Source organism: Pezoporus flaviventris, unplaced genomic scaffold, assembly GCF_033815535.1.
Source record: "Pezoporus flaviventris isolate CSIRO_AGI_PZ_B2104156 unplaced genomic scaffold, CSIRO_AGI_Pfla_v1 ptg000083l, whole genome shotgun sequence".
Taxonomy (NCBI): Eukaryota; Metazoa; Chordata; class Aves; order Psittaciformes; family Psittacidae; genus Pezoporus; species Pezoporus flaviventris.
The window spans coordinates 1,167,956-1,193,922 of NW_026892631.1; the positions used below are offsets into that span (position 1 = coordinate 1,167,956).

Here is a 25,967-nt window from a genome sequence, read left to right on the forward strand (position 1 = left end):
GGAAAATGAAAGGGTATTAGCATAGACTTCCTCTAAACATTATAATTACCATATCTATGTAAGGAAAAGTTAATAGTTCTTCTTTTCATCTAGTTATAATCTGAAAAATTTTATCTCCTTCACTTTACATTTAAAAGAAGTTTGAGTGAAGGGAAAAACTGTTGTATTCTAATTCTTCATTAAAAATAAACAAGAAATAGAAGTTTTATACTTCTGAAGAGGGCCTACAAGAGTGCTGGAGAAGGACTCTTCATCAGGTACTGTAGCAATAGGACAGGGGGCAAGGGGTTTAGACTCAAAAAGGGGAGATTTAAGTTACGTATAACAAAGAAATTCTTTCCTGTGAGGGTGGTGAGGTGCTGGCACAGGTTGCCCAGAGAAGCTGTGGCTGCCTCATCCCTGGCAGTGTTCAAGACCAGGCTGGATGGTGGCTTGGAGCAACCTGTTCTAGTGGAAGGTGTCCCTGCTTGTGGCAGGGGATTGGAACTCTATGAGCTTTAGGGTCCTTTCCAGCCCAAACCTTTCTATGATTCTGTGTGAAACTGAACCTAGTTAGTTTACCCAATTGTAAATCACTACAAAAATAAAAATGGTTGCATGTTTAAAGGTTAATATTATATGTCTAAATGCAATGAAATGCCTTTGATAGAATTTATGGTAGAAGTATCAATATGAAAAATTACCAATCACTATGAATTTAATCTACAACAATAGGTTTCAATGTAGCTGGACAGTCAAGGGATCAAGTAAGCTAACTATAATCTCTGAGTTGTCAAAACCCTCACATATGTTCACATTTACTGAGGCAGAAATTATAGCTTACAGCCTTTAACCAGTATTGGAATTAGTTTGCATATGCATTTAAAAAAAATGACTTTAATGGCAGTATTTAATGTTTTCTTGTTTGCAAAATTCAGGAAGTGACATCTTAAGGTGTTTGTTCCTGACAGATTCTTCCCTCTGATGCCTTATTATAGGTGCATTACAGTACAACTGCATTACTGTTTCATTACTTGCACAGGCATTTTGGCCCTAAACAGAATTTTATTATCTAAAAAGCATAAAAATACCCAGTACTGCAAAGAATTAATTTAGAGAACCTAAGCATTTTGCACAGAACATAAAGTTGACCTTTACCGTCTACAGCTTTTGGAATGGAGTGGGATGTGGAACACATCATAGATTTAATGTGGCACAACACTGTCTGCAGAAACTTGGGTGGGACTGTGACTGCCTGCTCATTGCACCCGATGAATCTGCTGTCACCAGCATCCTGATAATAATGAACATTCAGCTTAATGACCGTGATTATGATTATCATAATTGATGTGCAAGTGCAGTGTGTGGGAATCATTACAGCTGAACTGTACAGCAGAGAAACATGCTTTAGTTATGGATAATTTTACTTTTATGCATTGATTGGGATAAAATATGCTTTTCAAGTTCAACAGGCTGGCTTGCTATAATTTTAGGAAGATTTCTACATGTAGGAATTGATGATTATAAGTTTCCTGCAAAATAGTCATTCTAGCTGTTTGTTTGGAATTGTTTCATTCCATTAATAATGGGAAATAATTAAATAATTAGACATTGTTGAGAGGAAATCACTTATAGGCTACTGCCAGTGTTAATCAAATATCAAGTTCAAATATTTCTGATTGTCATGGCTTTGGTTATGCAAGGAGAAATAGCCCTTGTAATTCCCCATCAACACAACTCTATCTTTGGTGCAGCTGTAGAAATGGTGCTGTAGTCAATACTACTGGCATTTTCACCCTGTATTGTGTAGCCATTAGAGCAGGCAATAGTTGATCCTTATATAAATTATATCACTTCCATCTCTGTCACCAGAGACAGAGAATTACAGACAAGCTTAATAAGCAAGTGGTCTCTGAAACTGGCTAACAAAATTGGCTTAAAATCACTTTTACAAATTCTCCTTTTGATTTATTTTTTTTATTTTTAGTAAATGTCATAATGTGCTGTTGAGAAGGAAGTGTATTAAAAAGGCAGGAGAATGTCACATCCAAGAGTGGGAACACCAGACATTACCTCTCATTCAGAGGACTAGAATGAACTGTCTGTCACAATAAGATGCCCCCATTCAGTCTCCCAGGAAAGCAAATCTTAATTTCAAGTTTTGACAGTTGACATGATGATCTTTCCAGATTCCTTCCTGAATGACTGTGTTATATTTACAGAAATACATTTTGTTATGAAGATCACTTTCAGAGCTCCCACTGGAAAACTTCTTAAGTTGTAGATTGTTTCCAGAGAAATAATCCTTAAGGTCACCACTGCTGGGCTGCCTTTGGAAATTGCTACTCTAGATATATGTAATGCAAGTAATTATTAACTACCAGCAATATTTCAGTTTATTTTCTTAGGTGTAGAAGGAAGATAAACACTGTGAAGCAAATTAAAACATACAAAGTGTATCCCTGGCTACTGTTTAACTAAATGCAGAAAAGAATCTGTGGATAACCAGGAGGCTGAAAGGAAAGGCTGAAAAAACCTTTTTGTGAAGGTTACTGATGAGTTACACTGTCTGATTTTGAAAGAGTACTACAAAGTAGTGACTGAGAAGAGTCAAGACGTTCAGTTATTTGCATAAGAAAAGATACTGCCACCACTTGTCTGATCAAATCCACTCCTAGTGGTTATTTGTAAGGGTTTGTGGGCAAGTAGTTGAATGTTTTCTAAAACCTGATTTTCAGTTCTGTAATTTCTCAACGGGAAAATGCAGTCCCTTGATGATGATCCAAGGCTTTGAAGAATAAATTGATTTGAAGAGAAAATTAGATGGTACTTATTATACTGTCTAACTAGCAACCCTGCATCGTTTGTCTGCTGGATGATAAATGTCTTGCTTTGACTACCTTCTTCATTTCATAATGTAACTTGTATGGTCGTGGCATAAAAGAAAATCTTACTTTTTAGTAAGAGCTAACTTCAACCAATATTTCCGTGAAGGAGATATATGTATGCTTTAACTTTCTATATAATTATCATTGTACACATTACTTAAACATTAAAGTCTCTTGTTTAAACAGAAATACTTCAGGAATAGAGTATCTTAACCAGTTCCTTTAACACTTGCTCGGAGTACAGTACAGTAACTTGTAGCAGAGCTTTTACTGAAAAAAATAATCAGCTGAGCTGGAAATGGTAGAGTTTGAAGTTACAGCCATAGTTTTTAGGTATTCACTTTTTGGTTATTATTTTGTTGGTTGGAAATGAAAATCCTCACACTAAACTCGAAAGTGGGTGGCTGTTTGATGACAGTTTTGGATAGACTGGTCATCATTCTTGGAATTAAGATCATATATCTGCCAAACATAATGTATTTCAATTTGATTTAATTTGCAACAATGTTGAATTAAAAAGGCTATATTTTGAAGTCACTTGAAAATATTTATGGAACATATCTGCAAAAGCAAGCAACTTATTATTTGATAGTACACATCCAGACCTTGTTTGTTCTGGTTAACTGGAGTTGAAATGAGAGCACTTACCATTAGCAACTGAATACCCTGCTCTTTTGAAGTACAACTTGTTAGGTATGAGAATCTCAAACTTAGGGGGGAAAAAACATAAAAGAAAAAAGAGAAACAATAAAAAAGTAGCATATTAACAGACTTTGCACACTAATGTGAAGCTGCTCGATTGAGCAGTGTAGTGTCAACCATGTCTTTCTTCTAATGCTAAAAGAAATGCACATAGACAGAGTGACAATCAGACTACAGCCTCCCATCAGCTGTAATTAATCTTTTAGTTAACAGAGACTAGAAAAGCTTCTCATCAGCCTCTTCTGAGGCACCCTGTTTTTTGATGTTTGCATTCTGAGTAAAATTGTCCCCACCAGTTCTAACAAACTGAAACACCAGGCTAATTATGGCAGCTAATGAAGTGTGTGGAACGGTCACAGCTTGTCGTGAAAGTGTTCCTTCAGCTCAGATTAGAGTTTCATCAATCACTTTTTTAAACTGATCCAGAATTGCTTCTGCCCAGTGCTTGGCATTTTTAATGCTATTTCTGTAATTGTTTTTTTCCCTCCAAAGCTTAGGCTGGTTTTTGAAATATTACATTCTCAGGATAGGACTTACAAACTCCAGTTTATAAAAAACCATTTCATTATCGCCTCTATCAGCTGATCAAGTGCTAGAAAGCTAATAAAAGAAGCAGAAATATAAAATTTGATATATTGCTTTTAATCCAGCTAAAGGTAGCAATAAAGCATATACACATATATGTATATGAATCATTATTACTGTGGGCTGCATGTATACTGCAATCTCATGAGACATGGTTTGTGGTTTGGATGGTTCAAATCCCACTGAAGGACCTAAATGAAATGAATGAGTTGGTCTTAGCTTATTTGCTAGTGGATTGTGGTCCTCCATATATCACTCAAAGAGTTTGACATGATTTGTAGTTTTTGCAGATGCCCAAGCCTTTGGCAGGAGGAAGACCATGCTATTTAAAGAATTTCCACACTTCAGGTCAAACCCAAAGTCCTCAGAGAAGTATGGGAAACTTTACGGTATAACTTATATTGCTACTACCCTGTCAATGAATAAATTAGCATATAAAACATTGTAAAACCTCCTAGTTCCTGTTCATTTGTAAGATATAATAGTTTTCAGCTATAAATTGAAAGTTCTACATAGATACTAAAGGCATAGACATTAAAGAAAGTCTGAGTCTAAATTCTTACCTCAACATGGACAACAGAGTGCAGAGTTTAGTTTGGAAATTATCCAGATGAAAACTGAAATAAACTTTTTCTTATATGCTACCATAGAATATGTTTGCACAAGTTGTTACATTTAGTATATGACACATATATTCATATCAGAAGCAAGATAGCATGATTTTAGGTTTTGAAGTGTTCAGTAACCTATCTTTTACTTTTCTGAACACTGCTGAATCTGAAATAATGTTTGGCTGTAAATATCAACTGTTTCTCATCCCTAGTTTCTCAGTCAGCAGCAGTTTGACAGAACTAGCTTCATGCCAATGCCACAAATCTGTGGCACCTGAGTGAATAATCAGTGTTGCTGATGCTGTTCCTGAACTATATCAAAGTACTAGTGGATCTACACAGGAGAAAAGTGCCTCTGAAAAATAAAGATAAACATGACACCCAAAGAGGATATGTTAGCTTGTATGATAAAATAGCAATAGGGATTAGCCTAAGAGCCATTGTTCTAGTTTGATTGGTTAGTGAACACTTCTGAACACTGGACAGGAGATGAGTAGTTTTTCTAGTGTTAACTGCTCTCCAAAGCAAGCTGCCTGCAAAATGAGAAAGGCTTTTTCCTGTTTAATCATTTCTATCTTTTCTGAAGGTAGTTTAAATTTACAAACAGAAAACTGTTTTTCTCTGCAGGTTTCATGACTGCTAGGGCACACTGCTGACTCATATTTACTTAGATGCCTGCCGGGACCCCCAGGTAGCAGAGCTGCTACCTGGCAGCCTCCAGCCTGTTTTGCACCTGGGGTTAGTCTGAGCCAGGTGCGCTTGTCCATACTCTATTTTGTGAGGCTCTGTCAGGCCATTCCTTTAGCCTGTCTACAGCATGTAATAGTCCTCAAGTGTATCAATGGCACCCATTATTCTGGTGTTGTACATGAACTTGGTGAGAGTGCATTCCATCTCCCACCTCTGGATCAGTGATGAAGATGTTAAACAAGATGTGTCCCAAGATAGTACCTGAGGAAATACGTTTGTACCCAGGTTCTACTTAGAGTACCATTCACTGCTACCCTTTGAACCTGATATTGCAGGCAGTTATTACATCTATTAGTCTGCGCATCTAGACTATGATTTACCAACTCAGTTAAAAGGTTTCTCTGGGAGATAGTGTTGGAAGCCTTGCTAAAGCTGAGCTAGACAGCATCCACTGTTCTCCTTTGATCTGCATATCTAGTAATTTCATAACAGAAGGCAATCAGCTTTGAAAGCATCATCCAGAACAGTGTCAAAAGAGATGAAATCTAACCGGAGTACTGGTTTTGCTGCACGTGCCAAATACAGCACAGAGTCAACATGCTTTTTATCAATTCTATTTAGAATGTGATAAAAACTTCCTCTTTTTTTTTTTTTTTTTTTTTAAAGAGATACAGCTTAACCTGATAAGATAAAATCTATTTTCACTTGTGGATTTCAACTCAGAATTTTCCCAGTGGCATGGTTTTGGCAAGTTAGATGTAGTTGCAACTTGATCTTGGCAGGTTAAACATTTTCTGGGTTTAGTCCAGCAGGTTAAAAGTGGTTCTGAGTTTGTCTTGGCAGTCAACACTTGGCACTGGCTTGTTTTCAGCTGGAAAGAGAATTTTGTGGTTGAACAGTTTAGACAGTGGAAGGGGCAACTTATAAATGGCATAAGAAGTCAAGATACTTATCCGTATGTGCATCATTTTCTAATACAAGTCCTGTTGCTAGCAGAGTGTGTGTGATGGGCAGGACAAGGATTTGGTTTAAAATACAAGCAGTATGATAAAAACATGTCCTTTACTTTCTCACCAGATGCTTTTAAGACTCTCTCTATTTTTCTGTACACAAGAATGTAGTGTTAAGCATAGTTCCACCTCAGATTTAATAGAAGCTTCATAAAAGGGTTATGTATTACTCATCAGTGTGTTTTCACACTTGACAACGTTATTCATACATCTTAAATAAAGATTTACATCTACTCCCCTGCAAGAAGTAGACATTTGCCTGACAATAGCAAATAAACACCTCTTGAGATTCTGAATACCTACTGAACTATTTCAACTGCACTTTTGCTTTTTAGCCCAGATTCAGTAAAGTTCAAGGGTATCCAAGTATGAAATAGGTTGCAGAGAATTTCACATTAGTTTCTTAATTTAATTTACTTGTAAAAAAAGGCACATTAGTTGAAAAAAATAGAATAGTCTCTTTGGCAATTTTGGTTCAAATATAGACATTCAGAACAGAATTTGGGTGGTGGTGTTTCATAACACCTACTAACGTATGGTACAGCATGCATTGTATCTCTCTGTGTGGCAAAACATGCTTTTAAAATTGTTACTGGCATGTAACAATATGTCTAAAAGTAACTGAAAAGTGTCTAAATAAAGCCGATTTATTCTTCTTCAGTAGATTAACTTTATACACGTAAAAAAATTAGTTATCTGAACAGTTATTTTTAAAGAAGAATATATATGTCTTTTTAAAGCATTGCAAAGCTAGTACATGTTTGGGAAGAGGGACCAGACAGTGACTGATGTGGAGATCATAGCTAAATGTAATAAATGAATTTAGAGGGTGCAGCTGGGAATTCCACCCTTCCTTCCCCTTGGGCAACCACAATGACTGCAGGATACTAAGTAAATGTAACAAATGCAAATTTGGACCACAAATCTTCGTTGCTGGTTATATTGCACATCACAAAAATGACAGGCTATTTTCAGATCTCAGGTTAATTTTAGAGAGGCAATAGTACAAAAAAAGGTAATTCACTGGACTAAATCCTTCCCCTTTTTCCTTTGTCCTTCCTTGGACAAAACTTCCATGAAAGCCAAGAAATATTTGCTTTTGCATGTGAGAAAGCACTGTAAGGATTGGCTTGCAATCCTTAATGAACACAGCTATTGCAAAATATCTGTTAGGTCATTTAGAAATACTTGTGTTTTCCGTGTACTGTGGCTCAAATTATTGCACTCTCAAAAACATCATTCTTTTCTGTCACGTCATAGCTTAATTTATGCAGACGTGGAAGGGTCCTGTGTCCAAACTGCTTCTAACCAAGCAGGATCAAAGATAGGCTCTTGTCAAGGCTAGAACATATCCTCTCCTACATTGCACAGATGAGGACAAGAAGTTTTAGGGCTTGGCTTCTGTTAGCCAGTGTTCTCCAAAGCACAGATTATCACAGTCTTGCTGCTGAGCTACAAAAGCAAACTTCAGTGAGCACAGATTAGTAGCAAAACACTTCCTTCTCAGAATACTACAGAAAAGGAGGAATAGAGTTATCATTTCCATGTTAGACTGTCACAGAGGAGCACACACTGTTGTGCTGCTCCTACTGGACACATCCTGCAGGATGTATCTAAACCTATGTGATTATCAGATCAATGGTTTTTCAAATTCATGAGCCATAATTAGAAATCTCATAATTTCCATCAAGCACTGTTTGAGTTTGGTTTCCTCATTTAGAATTCCAAAGATGAAATGTGTCAGTGATAGTTATAAATCACCATGAAACTTTAAGTGTAATAATAATGAATTGTTTGTTACACAAATTAAATAGCAATTAATGTTTTCTCTTTCTGTTTGGAAGATAGGCTATTAAAATAGTGTTGTTAGATTTCCTACTGTGAACATAATTTCCTGCTTTTTTTTTTACAGCGCATTATCATAATGTCAATGAAAGACTAAAACTAAGAAGTGGGAAAAACTTGCCTGATATAAGTGTAACACAGAAGGTTATAAAGTTGCCTTTTATGATGGCTATACAATATCATTTTATTTTAAGATCTAATAGCAAGTTGATTCAAAGGGTAAGACTTGCACTTACAAAGTCATTAAAGCAAGCAGAAAATTGCCTACTACCATAGTCACCCAGTCTTTTTAAATCAAAGAGTTTTATTGTTGCTGGTGATGTTTGCATTTACAGGAGGTAATTAGGGAATGAGTTCGACATCACACTCAGAGCCCTCAAGCTTGTCAAGAAGAACCATAAACATTGCTTCCCAAAAAAAGGCAGGCAATTCAGCAGGCAAAGTGCAGAGAATAGAGTGGAACAGGATCATAGCATTTTAGGGCAGTTTGACCACTGCTGTTTTGATTCACAGTATGGAGAAGCTCGTAAAGTCTTCATAAAAGCATAGTTTTTTTCATTGCACTTAAAAGAACACAATTTAGAGGGTTTAGAATTGATAGCAGGAGTAGACAGGTAAAGGAGGAAAGAAAAAATGGCTCCTCATTCTTCTCTGCATTGTGTTGGCAAGCTGAATAGGGGAAGGTGTATTTCTAACCCCACCGTAACCACAGTGGTCACTTGTCCACTGTAGCGCAGGGAACTCTGATTAGGCACTGTTTTCCCTAGAAGTCAATACTTCTGCACTGACACAATGAGTTCCAGTCCCTAAGGCATGATCCAGGCTTTTATTATTATCTCTTATTTGAAGGGGCTAGTTGACCCAATTGGTTAACACATTAGCTTTTCAATTTTATAGCCTTAAGTCACGGCAGACCTATTCCTTGTTTTTGGATGTTTCTCCATGGCGGAAAGCAAAATTGGCAGTCTGTGCCCACCAGCCACAAAAACAGAGTTATGCCAAAACAACTGTGTCCTGAACTTTATGGCTAATTAGCTGTTGAAACTATGCCCAAGAAATAGGTTCTGTTGCCCATGGGAAGGAGTGTGTAGCCATTATTAATATCCCAGCTCATATCTCTCAATAGGTCTTATGAGCGGTGCTGCTTAAAGAGACTAAATGTACAACAGGGAATTAAAAATTATAGTACGCCTTTCACTGACTGAAATATTGTAAACTTATTTCACTGGGGCCAGGATTGGTGTCAATGTACTTTGTGTGAAAAGTGCAATAGAAGCATTAGTATTTGACAGCCCTGGTTGAAATAAGTGAAATTAATGGAGCTCTTTTCATATACGACAAGGCCATGGCACCCCTTTCATGCTGCTTACAGACAGAGAAAAGTCAATACTTTTTTATTACTTGATGCTGACCTACATTCTGCACTACAAGTGCCAGGCCCACTAATTGGTTTCAGTTGTGAGAAAAGTTTGCCCCAAAGAAACACTGGAGCAGATAAATCAATCTTTTTTAGGGTAGCTTAGTGGGTTTTGAGCACTTGAAATGACATTTGTGTTGTATTGACAGAATAGGTTGTTACACTGATTTTGTCATGTCAGAAGGCCCTGTACTAGTTGGAAGTATTGTTAACCAGTATTGATAAATCTGCTGAGAATAAAAGTTAGCTGGATCAACGTTTTACTCATATAACAGCTTGCCATCTCTGTTTTTGCTTCCTTGTTAGGGCCCTCCATGGCTATTAATAGGTCAGGAGGCTTCCTATGACAGCTCAATTTAAAAATCAAATTTCACTATTACAGGCATTAGAATCATAGCAAATACTTAAATATAACCACTTGGTATTAAACAGAGGGGATTGTGGACTATGGCTGTACAGTGACACTTAGCAGTACTGCCTGGTTTTCAAATGAAACAGCATGAAGATAGAATTAGGACTATAGCAGCTGTGTCCACTTTTCAGTCATTCCTTCTGCCACTGATTCTTAACATATGTTACCTACAGTTGTAGGTCTCTATAGGAGCAATAGTTATAACTCCAGTACTAGGAAAAAAGCGTTTTCTGAGATCCAAACTTTTCATGGATTGGTTTTACATTTTGCATAGCACGTGCTGGCGTGGTTTCATCATGCAATTATACAGTGTGCTCAGAATTGCTGGATTAGCTCTGAAGTCTGAATCACCATTACATCTGGAATACTTTTCATTATACAGTTATCTTTGAAACATCTTCACATGCTACTTCTAACCTACACAGGAAATCTGCATTCACACCATCTAATGCAACTTTAATCTCCATTCATGCAACCAGATCTCTATTGATACAACAAAATCCAAGCTTCTCATGACTATGCAAAGCTGTAAATCACGTAGCATAAGTTTATTGTAAGCTTATTAATCCAAGTTTATCATGTGGTTATTATTTTGGACTTGATAGATTTGCTATAGGAAATTACCCACTGGGTGTATGCAGGAGCTGAGAAGAAATGGTCAGAATGCTACTTTCTGGCCTTAAAATCTCCGAGTAGATGTGCTACTGCTGTTTGCCTATTCTTGCTTTGGTCCAAAGCAGCTGACTTTCTATTTAATTATATTTCCAAGAAGATAACTTAATTGTAGTTCCTGTTTCATTCCAAAATGCATTTTTGTATTACAGGAAATTGTATGGTACTTTCAAAATCATCTGTTTGGTGCTGTTGGTGCAAATTTATCACTAGAATATGAAGGAATGCATTTTCAAAGGCCTTAAAGCTGATACGTAGGCCTACATGGTGTCATTGGTTTCCCAATGTTATTTGCACGTGGTCTGTGTTTATGTATGCAAAATCTCTTTGGAATTTGCTTTCATAATAACGTTCCAAAGATGTGAGCATTTGGCAAGTCTAATCTATGACATCAGAGTGTGCTGATAGAGACAAATCTTTGGTGGCTTTATGTCACCTTTTTTGACTCCATTGTTTAGAACCAATGAGCAGACATGACAGTCAAGTAGTCAAATATATTGAAAGGGTTTTCTTAAGGTCTGTCAGTTGAACTTCAGTCACTTACAATTCACTAGAGTGAAAGGAGTCAAAGCCTGACAAGTTTAAAAAGGAAGTGTTCTATTAAGTTCAGTTAGGAATTTAAAAAATAGGTCTTAGTCCTGAGAATTACAAGTCTCTGATGCTAAGAATTATATGGCATGATTTAAGAATGGAAAAATTCCATGAAGTTGAGCTCCATGCTCTTGTGACCCTGAGACTGCAAAACTGTAGGGTCAAACTCACCAAGATGTAGGAATTCAGTTGTAAGCAAATTCATTCCAGCTACCAACAATGAGGGACTAATGCTAAAGTAGTTTTGAATAAGTCTTTCTTCAGTCCACTCACCATTTTTGTTCTTGCAGCTTCAGAAGTGTTATCTACATAACTTCACAACTTCTAAGCTGTGTAGCAATCAGCTTAAACTCAAATGAGCCAAGCAATCTACCAGAATCAACCAGCAGTGCATTGCAGTGCATTGCAGTGCTTCATTGCACAATTTGAACCTATATTTCACTATCAAATTAGATAGACATGAGAGCTTGGCTTCCAATTCCTTTCCCTTTATGCTGCCACAATGATACCTTAGGATAGACTATCTTCAGTGCTGTGAGGTAGATCTTGCAAGGCCAAGTGGTATTTTCAGGCCTTACTTTCTCACACTCTTGAAACCTGATTAAAATCTATATCTTCAAACACAGAAACGGCTGGGGATCTTTTCCTAAAGATATTTGTATTTTCCTTGCATACTGTACAACATTTATCCAGCATACATTCTAAAGTCCCTTAATTAGTCTAACTGTAAAGCCAGCAAGACTTTTATTTACCCATCAGCCTGCGTGATGTTTCCTGAATGTGGTCAAACATAACTGCTGTCGTCATAATCGGAGCCAGTTGTTTAAATGCTCTGTTGTGAGTTTCTAGTGAAATAGCTTTAAATAACAAGATAAACAGTACAGCTGCCAACCCAAAGCAATCTTACACTGAGGGGGCGTGTGGCACAGAAAATTTCCTCTTTGTCATTTTGATTCGAGTTTGAAGCTGGACCTGGGCTTAGTTCCAGCTCAAAAAACTGCTCACTTCAAAGGCTCCTAAATCGTCCCAAGGAGCTAATTTTGGCAGCTGATTGTTTTTGTTTGGCCAGGAATCCTAATAGCGAAAGCCGTCTGCTCCTGCAAATGAAGACTTCTTCAATGCTCAGACTTACCATTCCCAGTTCTAGCCTGATGTGGGGGGTGTAAACCATGACAACCTTTCACTGATTTCCCCTTCTTACCCCAAGTTCACTGCTTTATTTATTAAACTGTACCTGATCTCTTGCATATGTGTGAAAGATATACTTCATGTTTTCAAAAGAAAAGATACTGTATTCTGCTCTGAATTAATCCTAAATTATACCTGTATTATCTGTTTGCTTTCTCAGCAACTAGGGTTGGGGTTTTTTCCCACTCTCAAGAGCAATATTAGCCTGGTTAATTTACTGATTTAAAGATAGCTAGCTTCACTTTAGAAGGAAACTATTTGCAGTTATGCTGGAGCTATAATAATATTTATAATTATCATTATATGGACAACTTTTCCTGCAGTAAGAAGGTGCTTGTGATGCTAAACACACAATGAAAATTGAAATTCTGTGCTATTCTTAAAGTATAATATGAAAACATGCAAATAAGCTGTTTCTGGTGGGTAAGAAATTGGATGGTACAAGGCATAGAGAAACATTAAAAAATAAATCATGTGAATGGTTAAAAAGGGCACAGTACTCACTTTCGCACTACACAGGGTATTTAATTTTGATTATTTATGTCCACCTTCTGCCAGAATGTTGGAGGAAACATACTGAATGAATTAAGTTTGAGATGTAAGAAACGGTGTGATCTCAATTTGGCAATACACAGTGCAGACCCAACTCAGGAGGGCCATGTTGCTGTTTGCATGTCCTAGTTGCTCTGTCTGTTTATGGAGATTCAGGTGAACCGCGGGCTGTAAAGTAGCTAAATCTAAATTATCCAGGCAATGATAATTCTGCTTCATGTCATTTTTCAGAGAGATAACAAAAAAAAGTTTTCATTCTGTTTTTAAGAGAAAACCAAACCTTTGAAATTGTCAAATGATTTGAAAAGGTAAAAATACTAGCTTTTGTTCACTCATGACTTCACTCATTTTATGAAGACATTGCTTTGCCATGCAGTTTCACTGGCAAAACTGGTTTTGGCAAACTACTTGGCAGTAGAAAAAAGTAGAAGGTGTCCAGACCAAGTTCTTCCTTCAAAATGAACCATCAGATCCTGGAAAGCTAATACTTCATCTGCGGCACGTTAGTTGTAGAAAGGGAAACCAATTTTAATGCAAAAAAAAAAGATTTTGTATTGCTGATCCTATTCCCTGTATTTCAAGGTCAAAGAAAATAATTTTATAAAGAATGCTTTCAAACCCTGATCTTAAACACCATGGACTTGCTAATCATTTACCATGAACATTTATTAGTAAGTAGCTAAATCAATAGAATACCTCACTTACTTTCCTTCCTTTTTTTGTTGCTGTATTTACATTGTACTCTTAAGCTACAAGTTCATTTGCATTTCTTGTATTCAATTTAGATTTGCAAGCATTTTCATTTTTTAAAAACTTGAATGTAATAACCAAGACCTTTTCCTGGAAAAAAAACTCATGCTTTCTACCAGTGGTCCCAATCAATTTGTTGCCATGAATACTTATTTAATATATATTTCATTTTGTTCCATTTCTCATGCAGCTGTTTTAATACCCATGTTTTAATATGAACCAAGGTTGAAAAGCTAAAATATTGCAAAGATATCTTGTTGTCCTTAACCTACTTGATTGCCACAGAGGAGGGTACAATTTTGTATACCACAGAATCATAGAATGGTTTGAGTTGGAAAGATCATCTAGTTCCAACCCCCCTGCCATGGGCAGGGATGCCTCACACTAGACCATGTCACCCAATGCTCTGTCCAGCCTGGCCTTGAACACTGCCAGGAATGGAGCATTTACCACTTCTTTGGGTAGCCTGTGCCAGTGCCTCGCCACCCTCACAGTAAAGAGTTTCCTCCTTATACCCAGCCTGAAAGTCCCATTAAAGTTTAACCCCATCGCCCCTTGTCCTGTTCCTGCAGTCCTAGTTTTTAAAGCAGGAAATTTTTGCAGTGCCTATAATTAGAGTTTGAAATGTATATTTGCTTGCAATTCCATGAATCAATTCTTGTGCTCTTCTTCAATGTATGTACAATGTCAAAATGTATGTTTCATATACATTATTTTTCATAATTTGCATTATATCTCATATAATGAAATGTAACCAGACAGCAATATTTAAAGCTTTAAAATACCTTAAAAAAAGGTAAAACAATGAAGGCCAAACCTAACACTTTTTTTGTCTCTCTTGTTTCTGTAGGACTTTCAAAGAGTGTCACCATCAGTTGTTCTCTTTGAAAAGTATGGAAAAACTTACTCCAGTACTGGGCAGATAGTGTAATTGTCCTGTGAACTGCACAATATGACACCTAATGAGCGATCAATAAATGTATTTCAGCAAATGCATAGCAGTATGTTGATTGAATGTCCCATAAAGGTCTCTTTCTGTAAAGGGATGTAATCCTATTTATGTGGGTACATAATCACGTGTGCTCAGCAAAGAAGAACACATTTGATCACACAAACTGATATTTGTTCAGTGTGTTCCCTAGTAACCAGTTCTGCAAAACATTGGATATCTTCTGAACCCATAATCTTCAAAAGACCCAAATAATTCAAGCATCGTGGAAAGACTTCAGCATTTCTTAAGAGCAAGTCATAACCTAATTGTTAAAATCATGTGAGTGAATTTTTACAGTTTTGTGCTGAATTCTCTAGGATTCCATGTTTGATTTTCATATCATTTGGCTATATTTGAATCAAATATGTCTCTTTATGTTACTTTTTAGTACTGCTTTTTTAAATGTGATTATTTTATCCTCCTACAAATGTGCAGAAATCCTGCATGAGAAGTCTATTTCTATGAATACTTTGTGAACTAGGAGACACAAATTTCACTTCTGCAGGTTTTCAGCTATCAGCCGATGTGAAAAAGTTTTACTACTGTCACATACCAGAGTAAAAACTCTTTCAGTTCCTTTACAGTAGGTTACGAGTGCAGGCACCTGGATGTACTGTTGTTGCTTACTGGAGTTTTTCATTTTCAAGCTTTGAAAAGTTTATTCTTCTGCATGTCAATGAGACATTAACTCTGGGAACTGAGAAACAGGCACTTCAGTGGCTGCGTCTCCCTGATAAGATTTAATCTGATCAAGTGCATCAGGGTGCTTTACTTGTTCCTGGAAGGGATTGAACATGAGAAACTCGTGCAAAACTGTTGATGAATAAAGATGCCACAGTAATTTTTATATGTGAGAGCTATCTATTTGATTGCTTCAGCTTTAAGGTAGTTCATCACAGTAATTCACCCTGTGTTGCCTCTTTAACTTCATACCACAGTTTCCCATCAGTCCGATTAGAATCAGCAATGCCTTTATCAGATTAATCTTTCTTTCTCTTCCTTCCTTTCAGTATCTCTGACCCCAGGACAAAACAAAGCCGACCATGCAGCCTGTACTGCGCTGACAGTGGTGCTTGTAGCTAAAGGTGTGGAGCGCAGATGGAGGTTAAAACCAACACTTCTGATTCTAATTCTTTGATGCATACACACTTGTCTGCCTCTTAAACAACAAACCTTTCCTGTTTTTAAACAGACAGCTACTTGCAGAAATCTTATACTAAAACAGGGCTGATCATTTAATTAGACAAATAACACCCACAAAATGAATAGAGTAGCACTCACAGTACCTGCCAGGTTTGGGGTTATATTGAAAATTGTATTTCTTAGGGAATCCAATACTTTACTTAAGTTGACATGGAATTTATGTCATTCGTTGGCATATCACATCCAAACTATTTTGTGTGGCCACACTGTAATCCCAGAAATGTTTAATTTCTCATTAAGTACATTCAGCACTTATTCAGGACATTCACACAAACCGTTTGAAAATTATTCTAGTAAGGCCTTCATCAATTCTTCCATAATGTAGAGACTTATTATTTTCATTAATCTCTTAAAGTGCATATAAACACATGCAGAGAGTTAACAAGGCTTAGCTTGGTAATACTTTTAAATATAAAAGCATATCAGTCTCTGAAAGTTTAGATGTATCTTGACTTCTTCTTTAGTTTCAAATCCCATGCAGGTGCTGCAGAGTCCAGGAACCTTTGCAAACATGGACTAGAGAACCTGCTTTTCAGTTTTTCTACATATGGATGAGACTGCTTGACTGAGGGAAAAATCCCAGTATTAAGAGGAAAAGCTAGTAATAATTTAAGAATCTAGTCTTGGGCACCTTAGGCATGTCAGACTCCTTTGATTGCAAAAGCTCCTAATACTTAATATAGTACAGGTGACAGAAGTAGGTTTTTACAATGTAGAGGAATTGGACATAATGAACGAATCAGAAATAATTCAGAAGTGAGTGCTAGCAGCTCTGCAGTGTACATGAAAGGAGAGCAAAGATAAATTGTAGCCCTTGGGGTGGACCTGATTTCTGTGGCCCTGGGATGTATCACCACTTCCATTGCATAGCCCTCTGCATCACCCAAGTGAACACGTCTGTCTGGCAAGGAACATTTTGGTTTGTGCTCTTGTTTAAAGCAAAATGTTTGCCTGTAGCAAACTTACTTATAGTTTTTATCTAAAGCCAGTTAAAGCTAAGATTTTGATATTTTTATTCACTGCAATAATATAGTGAACAAGGCAGTAAGAATTTTGATAATGTCATTATGTTACCAGACTATCAGTATAAATGCTAAGTGATTGTGTAAGTGATTTTACTCATGTTTTTCTTTCTAATGGATATAGTTTACCATATCAATTTGAATTAAAAAATGACTTTTGTAATACATTGAGTAATGTATTTTTAATATTCTATTTACTGTAGGGTTTCCTTATTAATGAAACTGTTGGTTTACAACATTCTAGTACTGAATGGTGTTTAGTTCAGTGAAGATTTTCTGTTTTATAGGGGATGTTATAATCTATTCTCATGCTACAGAACCTTAACACATAGAATGAAGATAGAGGCACTGGGAAAGGAACACTGAAAATGGGGAATAGACTCATGAATATTGATAAGTCTGCAAGATCTGTAGCCTCTTAGAAATGTAGTTGACTATGACATTCAGCAAACTACTCACAACAGTATCTAAAAATCAAAAGGAATCAGTGATGCCAGAGAAATGGACAAACATAAGAAGCTGTATATCAGTCTTAGGACAAAAAAGTGCAATGACTCTGATTGCTCCACTCAGTTGAACAAATGTGAATAGTAAAACATATATAGCCAAATTACACCCAAGCAAGCTGGTTGCTGTTTTCTGCATTAACAAAATATGGCCTCAGCATGCAGCAAGACATGCCTGATCCTTGCTTTTTAGCCACAGAAACACAAATATTTTTTGTGATTTGGGCTGATTCAGTCCATGTGTTCAAAGGAAAAAGATAGGCTGTTGAATGGTTTCATACTCCATGGCTGAAGAGGCTTACCAAATACCTTTAGGAAGCAGCACTTAGAGGGAAGAACGTGTCATACCAGCTCACTAGCAGAGTATTTCTAATACATATGTCTACATTTGTCTAATGTATATAAAGCCTGGAATGTAATATTTGATGTCCATAGATATCTTAGCAATTTGTATAGATCATAGATGTTGAGTCAGATAATAATGTAATTTATTTCTAAATCAGAGACGCTCGCCTACATGCCAGGTGCTAAGGATTCAAAACTTCTGTGCTGATGACCAATGATCTTCTGGTTTTACCGCCACTGGGGATCACAGCACTCAGGAAAAGGATGCAGGCAAAGTCGTTAAAATGGAACAGCAATGTGCTAAAAGTTGCTCACAGCATCTCACATCATGAGGAGTTTCAGTGATATTAGTAATGTCTGTTCTTTCCATACCAAATCTGTTTCAGTGGATTGAGGATCTTTCAGTGTTGCTGCCCAATAGTTTTGTTTGAGTCTACATAGCTGATTTTGTAAACGCAGAAAATCTCTTAATTTGGGTAATTTTAAGAACTGCCTTCTGGGCTGATCCAAGATGTTCTCCTCGTCAGAGAAAACATTTAGCTTGTAATGCCCTCTAGAGGCAGAATTGCTATAGTAGTGTTGACTACAGATTTACACTATGCTTTTTTGGTCCAACTGTGACGCTGAGCTTTCAAGAAATGGCTTTTTTTTTTTTTTCCCTTTTTGGTTTTATTTTTTCTTTCTATTTTATTTTTAATAAGTCACATTTCATATTACTATAGTATCAGAGGTCTAGAACCATTATAGGCTCTACAACTGATTTAGATGGCTCATTGTGGACCTTGTACTCCAGCTGTTGTCTCCAGCTAAGATGTGACCATACTTAATACTGCAAAACAAAATGGTGATGCTGGTAAACAATAATGGAGTTTGACATGCCAATACTTAACATTGGATAAGACTCTGAAAGCATCAAAATTAAAAAGTATTTCTAACAGGTTACTGTTATTCCAAAGGATGTATTTGCAACATGCTTTTTTGTCAATCTGTGGTCGTCTGTTTGATGAATTCAGATGTTCAGCATAGTTGAGTTTGTTAGAAAAATGAGGAGCTGGCTCCTCTGGGCTCCTATACTCAGAATAGCAAAGACTGAGAAGCAGAGGATGTATATAACCCCTTAATTTTAAAATCTGGATTACCCCATATTAAAACAGAAGCTCCAACCACAAAGGAGTCATATCCAAGTAATCAGAAACAGAATTTGAGAGAAACAGATTTTGAGCCTTGAAGCTTTTATTTGTCTTAGGTGCATTTGTGAAACATTATTTTTTGTGTGTGTGTATTTTCTTTCACAAGTTTCCAGAAGTTTCTGGTAGGCCTGGAAAGATGTCAGCAAAGAAGCTCAGACAATGCAAAGCAGGCTTGGCTTCCTGTTCTTCCATCTTTTAATAGTTCAGCTCATTAATGAGACAATCATCTGGCTGCTGGCACCATCAGATGCAGTCACTTGTCAGTACATTGAGTTCAGTTTATAGTACTCCGATTCATATTCATGATCAGAGGATGCAGTGGAGCAATTCATTAGTGCACTGCTGCATTAAGCAATCACTGCCAAAATGTGGCATATTGAGAGTTTGCGTTAAACTGCTTCCCTTGAAAACCTTTTGGTTAAGAAATACCATAGTGCAGAAATCTGTTGAGATAAATCACTCAGGCATTTCAAGAAAAACATTGAGACTCCACATATAAAATATTTAGTTTTAAAAAAAATCCATTCACTGGTGCTATTGTGTGTGTGACACTATTGCATCCTCAAATGCAAGTTTAGGCTATTAGAACAGCTAATAACATGCATAAACTAGGTTAGAATTATTCCAAACTGAACCCTCTTTCTTACTGTTTGTTACTTTGTGCTGTCTAATGAGAGTTAAGGTTGGTTTTGTTTCAATGAAGATACTCAGCAATGCCAAAACCCCAACCTTCTACATTCTGTATGTCTGCTCATGGTACAAATAACACATTTGCAGTTGCAGCCTATACAAGCTCAACTCACAGTAATTCTGGTTTTGAAAAGAGACAGAGTTTTTAAATTAGAAAGACATGTTTCTTCTTGAGTACTATTGTGAAAAGAAGGTGAGGCCAGGTTTAGTTACCTTCTCATCTTTACTCTTTAAGTTTGTAGCATGGTTTCAGTGACTCCTTGTCCACATGCTTCATTTGATTGCACCTTCTCATTTTCTACTGACAGCCATTCTTCCAGTTTATCATGTCTTCTTCAGATTTCTAAATGTCTGAGTGAGCAACTCAGTGGTAAGAGGTGTGAATAAGGAAAGAAAGACGAGAAAGGAAGAAAGAAAGAGCTGTAAATTTGTGTTCACTCATACATAAGCAAAATAGGTGGTAAACTTTCTTTCAATGTGGCCTTAACGTAACTCCTTTCCCTTGACTAGGACTGTTCTTGTTTCTTCTAACTGGTATTTAGACCAAAATCTGGGCCAGTGAATCACTGCTAAAAGCAGAAAATGCATAGTATGTAAAAATAGAAAACAGACAGCCCATACTTTATGTTTTTTGCAGCAATAATGATCTCATACATGTCCAGTACTTTTGAATAGGAATGCAGTCACCTGTGTTTCAGGCACTGACCAGACAGCCTCTGACACTGGTCTCTCATTACAGAGAATTCAGTTCAGGAGACATTTACTGGCTTCATTTTTCCTATTTTCCAGAACAGTGGGCCAGGTAGGTGAGATTCCTATGTACCTGCTAAGGAATCTTAACCTCTTGGTTTTATTTCTGTGCTTGCTCTTTACATTTTTCCTGCCACTTGTTCCATTTCCCCTACAACACAGGATACCCCTGGATTATACTAATAATGGCATAAAAAAACCTTGAAAGGAACTAGTTAAAAATCATCTGGGATTAAAAAGCTCAAATCTTTAAGAACTTTGTGTCTCTAAGACTTCTTTCCCTCTCAAGCTTCTGTATCTGCTCCACTAGAAAGAGTTGCCCTCTGCAGATGGTTTGCCATCAATCTTTTGCTCTAGACAGCAGGGCAAATGGAGTATGCTGAAGCAGGCAGTGTGGCTTTTAAACAATATCTAAACATTTCTTTGGAACAGAAAGGTCTTTCTAAATTCTTCACAGCCCCCTGGGCACATGTATGACAGTGCCATAAACAGAAACATTTTGGTCTGGCTGAACAGTTTATATCTTAATCTCAGTCAGAACATATAGATGTATTTAATGAAAACTGCATGTGCTACAATTTAGATTCCTAAATCCTCCTTAGTCTAGATGATTGCTTCAGCTATTCATGTTGCAAGGCTCTGTTTCTAAAGTCATTTACAATCAATAAAATCAGCTACAACTCCACTGAAGTACATAATTGTTCCAATATTAAACTAGATACAGAAGAGCACTATATTTTGTATATCTAAAAACCAGTCCAGCTCTCTGCCCATCACATTTTTGTGGGGATCTGTTGTGCTGATAAACACTGTTACGATATCACATGAAGGATCAAGTGCCCTATTTAGAACAGAGAACTTTCTGTGCTTGTACTGCTGCACAAATCTAAAGGAAAAAGATTAATTAAAAAGGGAAAAGACAGTTCAAGAAGTTTATTAACTGGAAGAATCATAGAAACAATCTTACCCACAAAATCTAGCCAGTGACATATATTTCAAATATCTGGAACATTTTATCCAGGCTTCAAACAGGAAAAAGAACTATTCTAGGCAAGGGAAGGAGTCCCTCCCTGCTTTGTGCAAGTCAGTAATGGTAATCACTCAACCCACAGCATGGTGATTGAAGACACATCTCTGTGGTAAGGAGTGAAGTGGAAATTCACTGTTGCCCCTGCAAAGGCAGTTCTGAGTCAGGTTTTCACAGAGATGCTTGGTACAACAGCTCCTGCAACTTGTTAGTTTGTCACTTGTAGTCTAATGACAGTTGAAGAGGATGACCGTGACAGACAGCTGTGTCTGTAAGCATCAAGAGAGAGCTTATGTTTGACCTAGTTCTGGAAATGATTAACACATGATTTAGCTCTCATTCATTTCTATTCATGGTCATATATCTCACAGCTGTTGCTGAGCACGAAGAATCAGGAAGGGGTTTTGATGACTTTATACTTTACACATAGATAACCAAATGCTGAGATTGGACCATTTACAATTAAAAACAAATATGGTGCTTGTTAAAAAATAAGAATATTTGCTCTTGTTGCTCTGAAATATTTATTTCCATTTCACCACCAGCATATTCTAGTAATGTGAAAATAGTGGTGATGTATTTCATGACTTGTAAAGTATATCCATCTGCTTATTTAATTCTTCACAACTACTACGCATTGAGATGAAATCACTTCTGTTATAACAAGTGTAACAGACTTCAAGATGCTTGAAAGATTTCCAAGTGTAGGTGTCTTTTTTAGTATTATATGTTTACAGTGAAGACTGCAGGGTTCCTTCTCCAGTGTAATCACGGGTAAAAGGACAAGGTGCTTCTGCTGCATTGATATTTAACCCACTTACAACTCTTTCACGATAACAAAGAGAAAAATTATAGGTCTATGGCCAGCTGGGAACTTCACAGTGCTGCAACATTTCCACATGCATGCACTCAGGAATCCATAGCTTTGGGAGAGACAGCATCTGGATTTGCTGCTCAGGAGCATCCTGTTAGGTCACCTCATCTGGACTGGGAGAGGGTCTCCACTGGCTGGAAAGGTTTCTGGCAGGTTTACTCATACTCAAGGCAATGAGTCCCTTTATGCAAAAATAGCCCTTCCATAGGAAGTTTTAAGAAGCTATGAATGAGGACAGGCACCTGTGAGGGTTTGTACACTACCAGTTTATTGGAGTTTACAAAGTATTACAATGTTTGTAAATCTCTCCCACAATATTATCTTCTGGATCCCCAGCTGCGAAGTGTGTAAAACTTGGCGCTTTCAGGTATCTCTGTTGCTGTCTCCTATCATTTTCTTCCTCTTGTCTGGCTCTTCTTCAACAATGTTTGTTCCAAACATAGGGCATGCTCACCTCTCACTGGTCTTTGCTTCCACTCTTCACACATCTGATATAGACAAACTCGTAAAGGTGATCCTATGCAGAAGACTTGAAAAGGCATTCTACCTGAAGGCATTCAAGCTAGGAAAATGTGTTCCATAGCTTTTTTTCAGGAGCAGATAAAGCACTGCCAAAAAAGGAAGGGTAGTTTATCCAAAGCTGGTTGTCTTAACATGGGTAAAAGAATTGTTCTGACAATTTTAGAAATTAAGAAAAGTGAAACTTGTGTTTCAGTCTTGTAGATGTTTACTGCTGTAATAGTGTTATTCACATATTTTTCCCAAAGTCCAGAAGCTTGCCAGAATTAATAATTTCTATTTTTTTTAATGATGTTTCATGTCCATTTTGGACAAAAATAACATCTGTGGAAATGATTATTGAGATTTCTTCTTTCTGAGGAATCTCAGATTCTATTACAAATATGAAAAGCTCATATAAACAGCTGAAATTTGAAAGACTCAGATTTTATCCTCATTAAGTATACATAAATATAGACTCATCTTTAGAGATGAGAGATGATTCACCTTGAGCAAGTCACTACTAACCACCTGCTGAGCTTGAAAACTAGTAGCTTGCCCCAGTTTTTACCCTGATAAAAGGAATCTGGCCATGCTGTTTTCTCAATATATGTTGATGAACTGACTCTTCACAGCAAGAACAAATGCAACTGATACATCTGTTACTCAGATTGTCACACAGAGTTAGCAAATCTATTAAAACATTAAGTATTTTATTACTATCGAAAAGTTAGAAGCAAGGACCAGGGGTCTTGGCACTTTCTATGCAGAACTTGTAAGTGAATAATCTTAGAAACAACTGAGTCACCTTCTCTAACAAAAGAAAGAAATTAAAGAGGTCAAAAGGATGTTAAAAGAACTCAAAGTTTTATAAACAGTAAAATTTGCTTTACAAGACAGGTTTAAAATTCACATAGATGCTCTCCTGGTCATGTCCGACAGGTTCCTGAGTAGACAATGACAGTGCTTTTAAAGTATTTGTCCTAATCCAAACCTGAACATGCCTGGGGATTAAAAGCACTTACAAGTAACTAAAAAACAGCATGCAAATGCATAGTTCGAAACACACTGACAGAATAGGACTGTGGGGATCCTTCACTACTGAGTTTCTTCATCTCTCTTCAGTTCTTCTCAACTTCTGTACATGCAATTTTGTACTCTAAAATATAGATGGAAGTCTATATGGACTATATGGAGCCCCATATTTCAATAAGCATTAGAAATTTATCTGCCAGATAGCAGATGCAGCCTTGCACAATAGGCAGTGCAGTGGTTTAATTCAGCAAGAAACTTGATGCAGGTGTGTTTCTCTCTTTGGGATTGAGACTGTGAAGCTGAAGGGGGAAATAAATTGCCAGTTGAGGAGAGGAGTATGTCAGAAGAAGGATGGGGATTAACCCTGCTCAGGGTTTCATCTGTGGGCTTGACTTTGGCTGCCTTGGTTTACTGGGCTATTCAGAAGCTGTTTGCTACCACTTTCTTTGAGGTGCTCCTGGAACTTCAGAGGTAGGAGGTATATGTTTTATGGCTCTCACTCACAAAGGCTTTGATGGGTTGCTGGAAGTGTTTATAAAGTTGGATGTTTTTATGCTTTCTTTTTTATTTTTGACAGAAATTACTTTAGAAAATACACAAAAATGATGTTATAGAAAGTCAAAAGTTATTTCTGTTTTCAACTGGAATTGGAAGCTGAAAATTATCTATTAATCCTAGTGATGCCCCTTCTGATAATAAAGCTTGTGTGTGTTTGTTACTTAGTGATGGTTTTTCTAAGACAGGCACAATCTGTACTTTATTGTATCAAAGGAAATGATCATGTTGTTTTTTTCCAAAACAGAAAATGGCACTATTTGTGCCCAAATAATCCAAATGTTCAGAGACCTGAAGTGGAACTGACCAGGAAAGAGCAAAGTGTGGAGCAGGGAGTTTTTGTTTGCATCTCAATCTGTTCCATCAAAACTGATAGCAGGAAGCCTCAAGAAAAGAGCTAATCTTCCCTTGGTCACAGTTTATATCTTTTCTCAAAAAAAAAAAGAACAAGCGGGAAAAGTAGTGACGCATGTCTGATATTGATGGAAAGCAAGTATGTACCTCATCCATTGAGAACATTGATCAAGGCCGCTTTGCTCTTTTTTTAATGATGGCTCCATAAATCTGCCAGTATCAATGAAAGTCACTGTTATCTGCTCGAGGTTCTAAATGGCTACAGTAAAGAAGCTAAGTCGTAGCTAATGGCTCTTTGCATCCAGGAGACAAATTGTCATGCTTATCTCTTTTGAAACTTTCCTGATGCTTTTTGTTTGTTTGTTTTTAAATGCATGAAGAAAACCAGGACACATTAAAAAGAAGGAAAAAATCCACATACCCATGGTAATGTTTAATGAAGCAGTTTTAATGTGCAACAAAGCTTTGAACATCTTTAGTTTTGTAGATTTCAGTCAAGGAAGATGAGAACCCAATAGGATGTGGCACTTCTGGGCATGCGGTCTATTGACTATGGCAAACTAATCTGAATAAAAAAGGTCTGGAAAAGTGATATTCCTGTTAAACATCAATGTACAGTTTGCAGTTCAAGGTCAAATCAGAAGTAGGATTTAAATTCAATAGCAATAAAACCTTACAAATTGTTCTGATCAAAATGCTATGGAAAATGTTCTGTTCACCCTGAATTTTATCCAGTGATGGACATAAATCTAAACTGAGAAAAAATTTTATATGGACAGTAATTCATGGGATCTTTTTAATGTCACGCAAACCAGAACAGAAAGATGGGAATTAGCCTAAAATGATTAAACAAGCATCTGTTGCCTGCTAAGTGATTGGGTGTGACTGCTCCATAGCTGCTTAATGCCTCCTTTAAGGGATAGAATCATAGATTAGTTAGGGTTGGAAAGTTCCAACTCCCCTGCATGGGCTGGGACACCTCACACTAAACCATATCACCCAAGGCTCCGTCCAACCCGGCCTTGAACGCTGCCA

At 37.0% G+C, this 25,967-nt stretch overlaps 1 protein-coding gene across 4 annotated transcripts in view; it reads left to right on the plus strand.

Moving 5' to 3' along the window:
* Positions 1-14,888, plus strand: part of SPATA17 (spermatogenesis associated 17) — an 80,977-nt gene extending 66,089 nt beyond the window's left edge. For all 4 annotated transcript variants that reach the window (XM_061475571.1, XM_061475568.1, XM_061475573.1 and 1 more), the window contains one exon: positions 14,743-14,888. In XM_061475571.1, the coding sequence (XP_061331555.1) occupies positions 14,743-14,823 (81 nt within the window). In that variant the 3' untranslated portion in view covers positions 14,824-14,888. The remainder of the gene's footprint in view (positions 1-14,742) is intronic.
* The last annotated feature ends 11,079 nt before the right edge of the window (positions 14,889-25,967 follow it).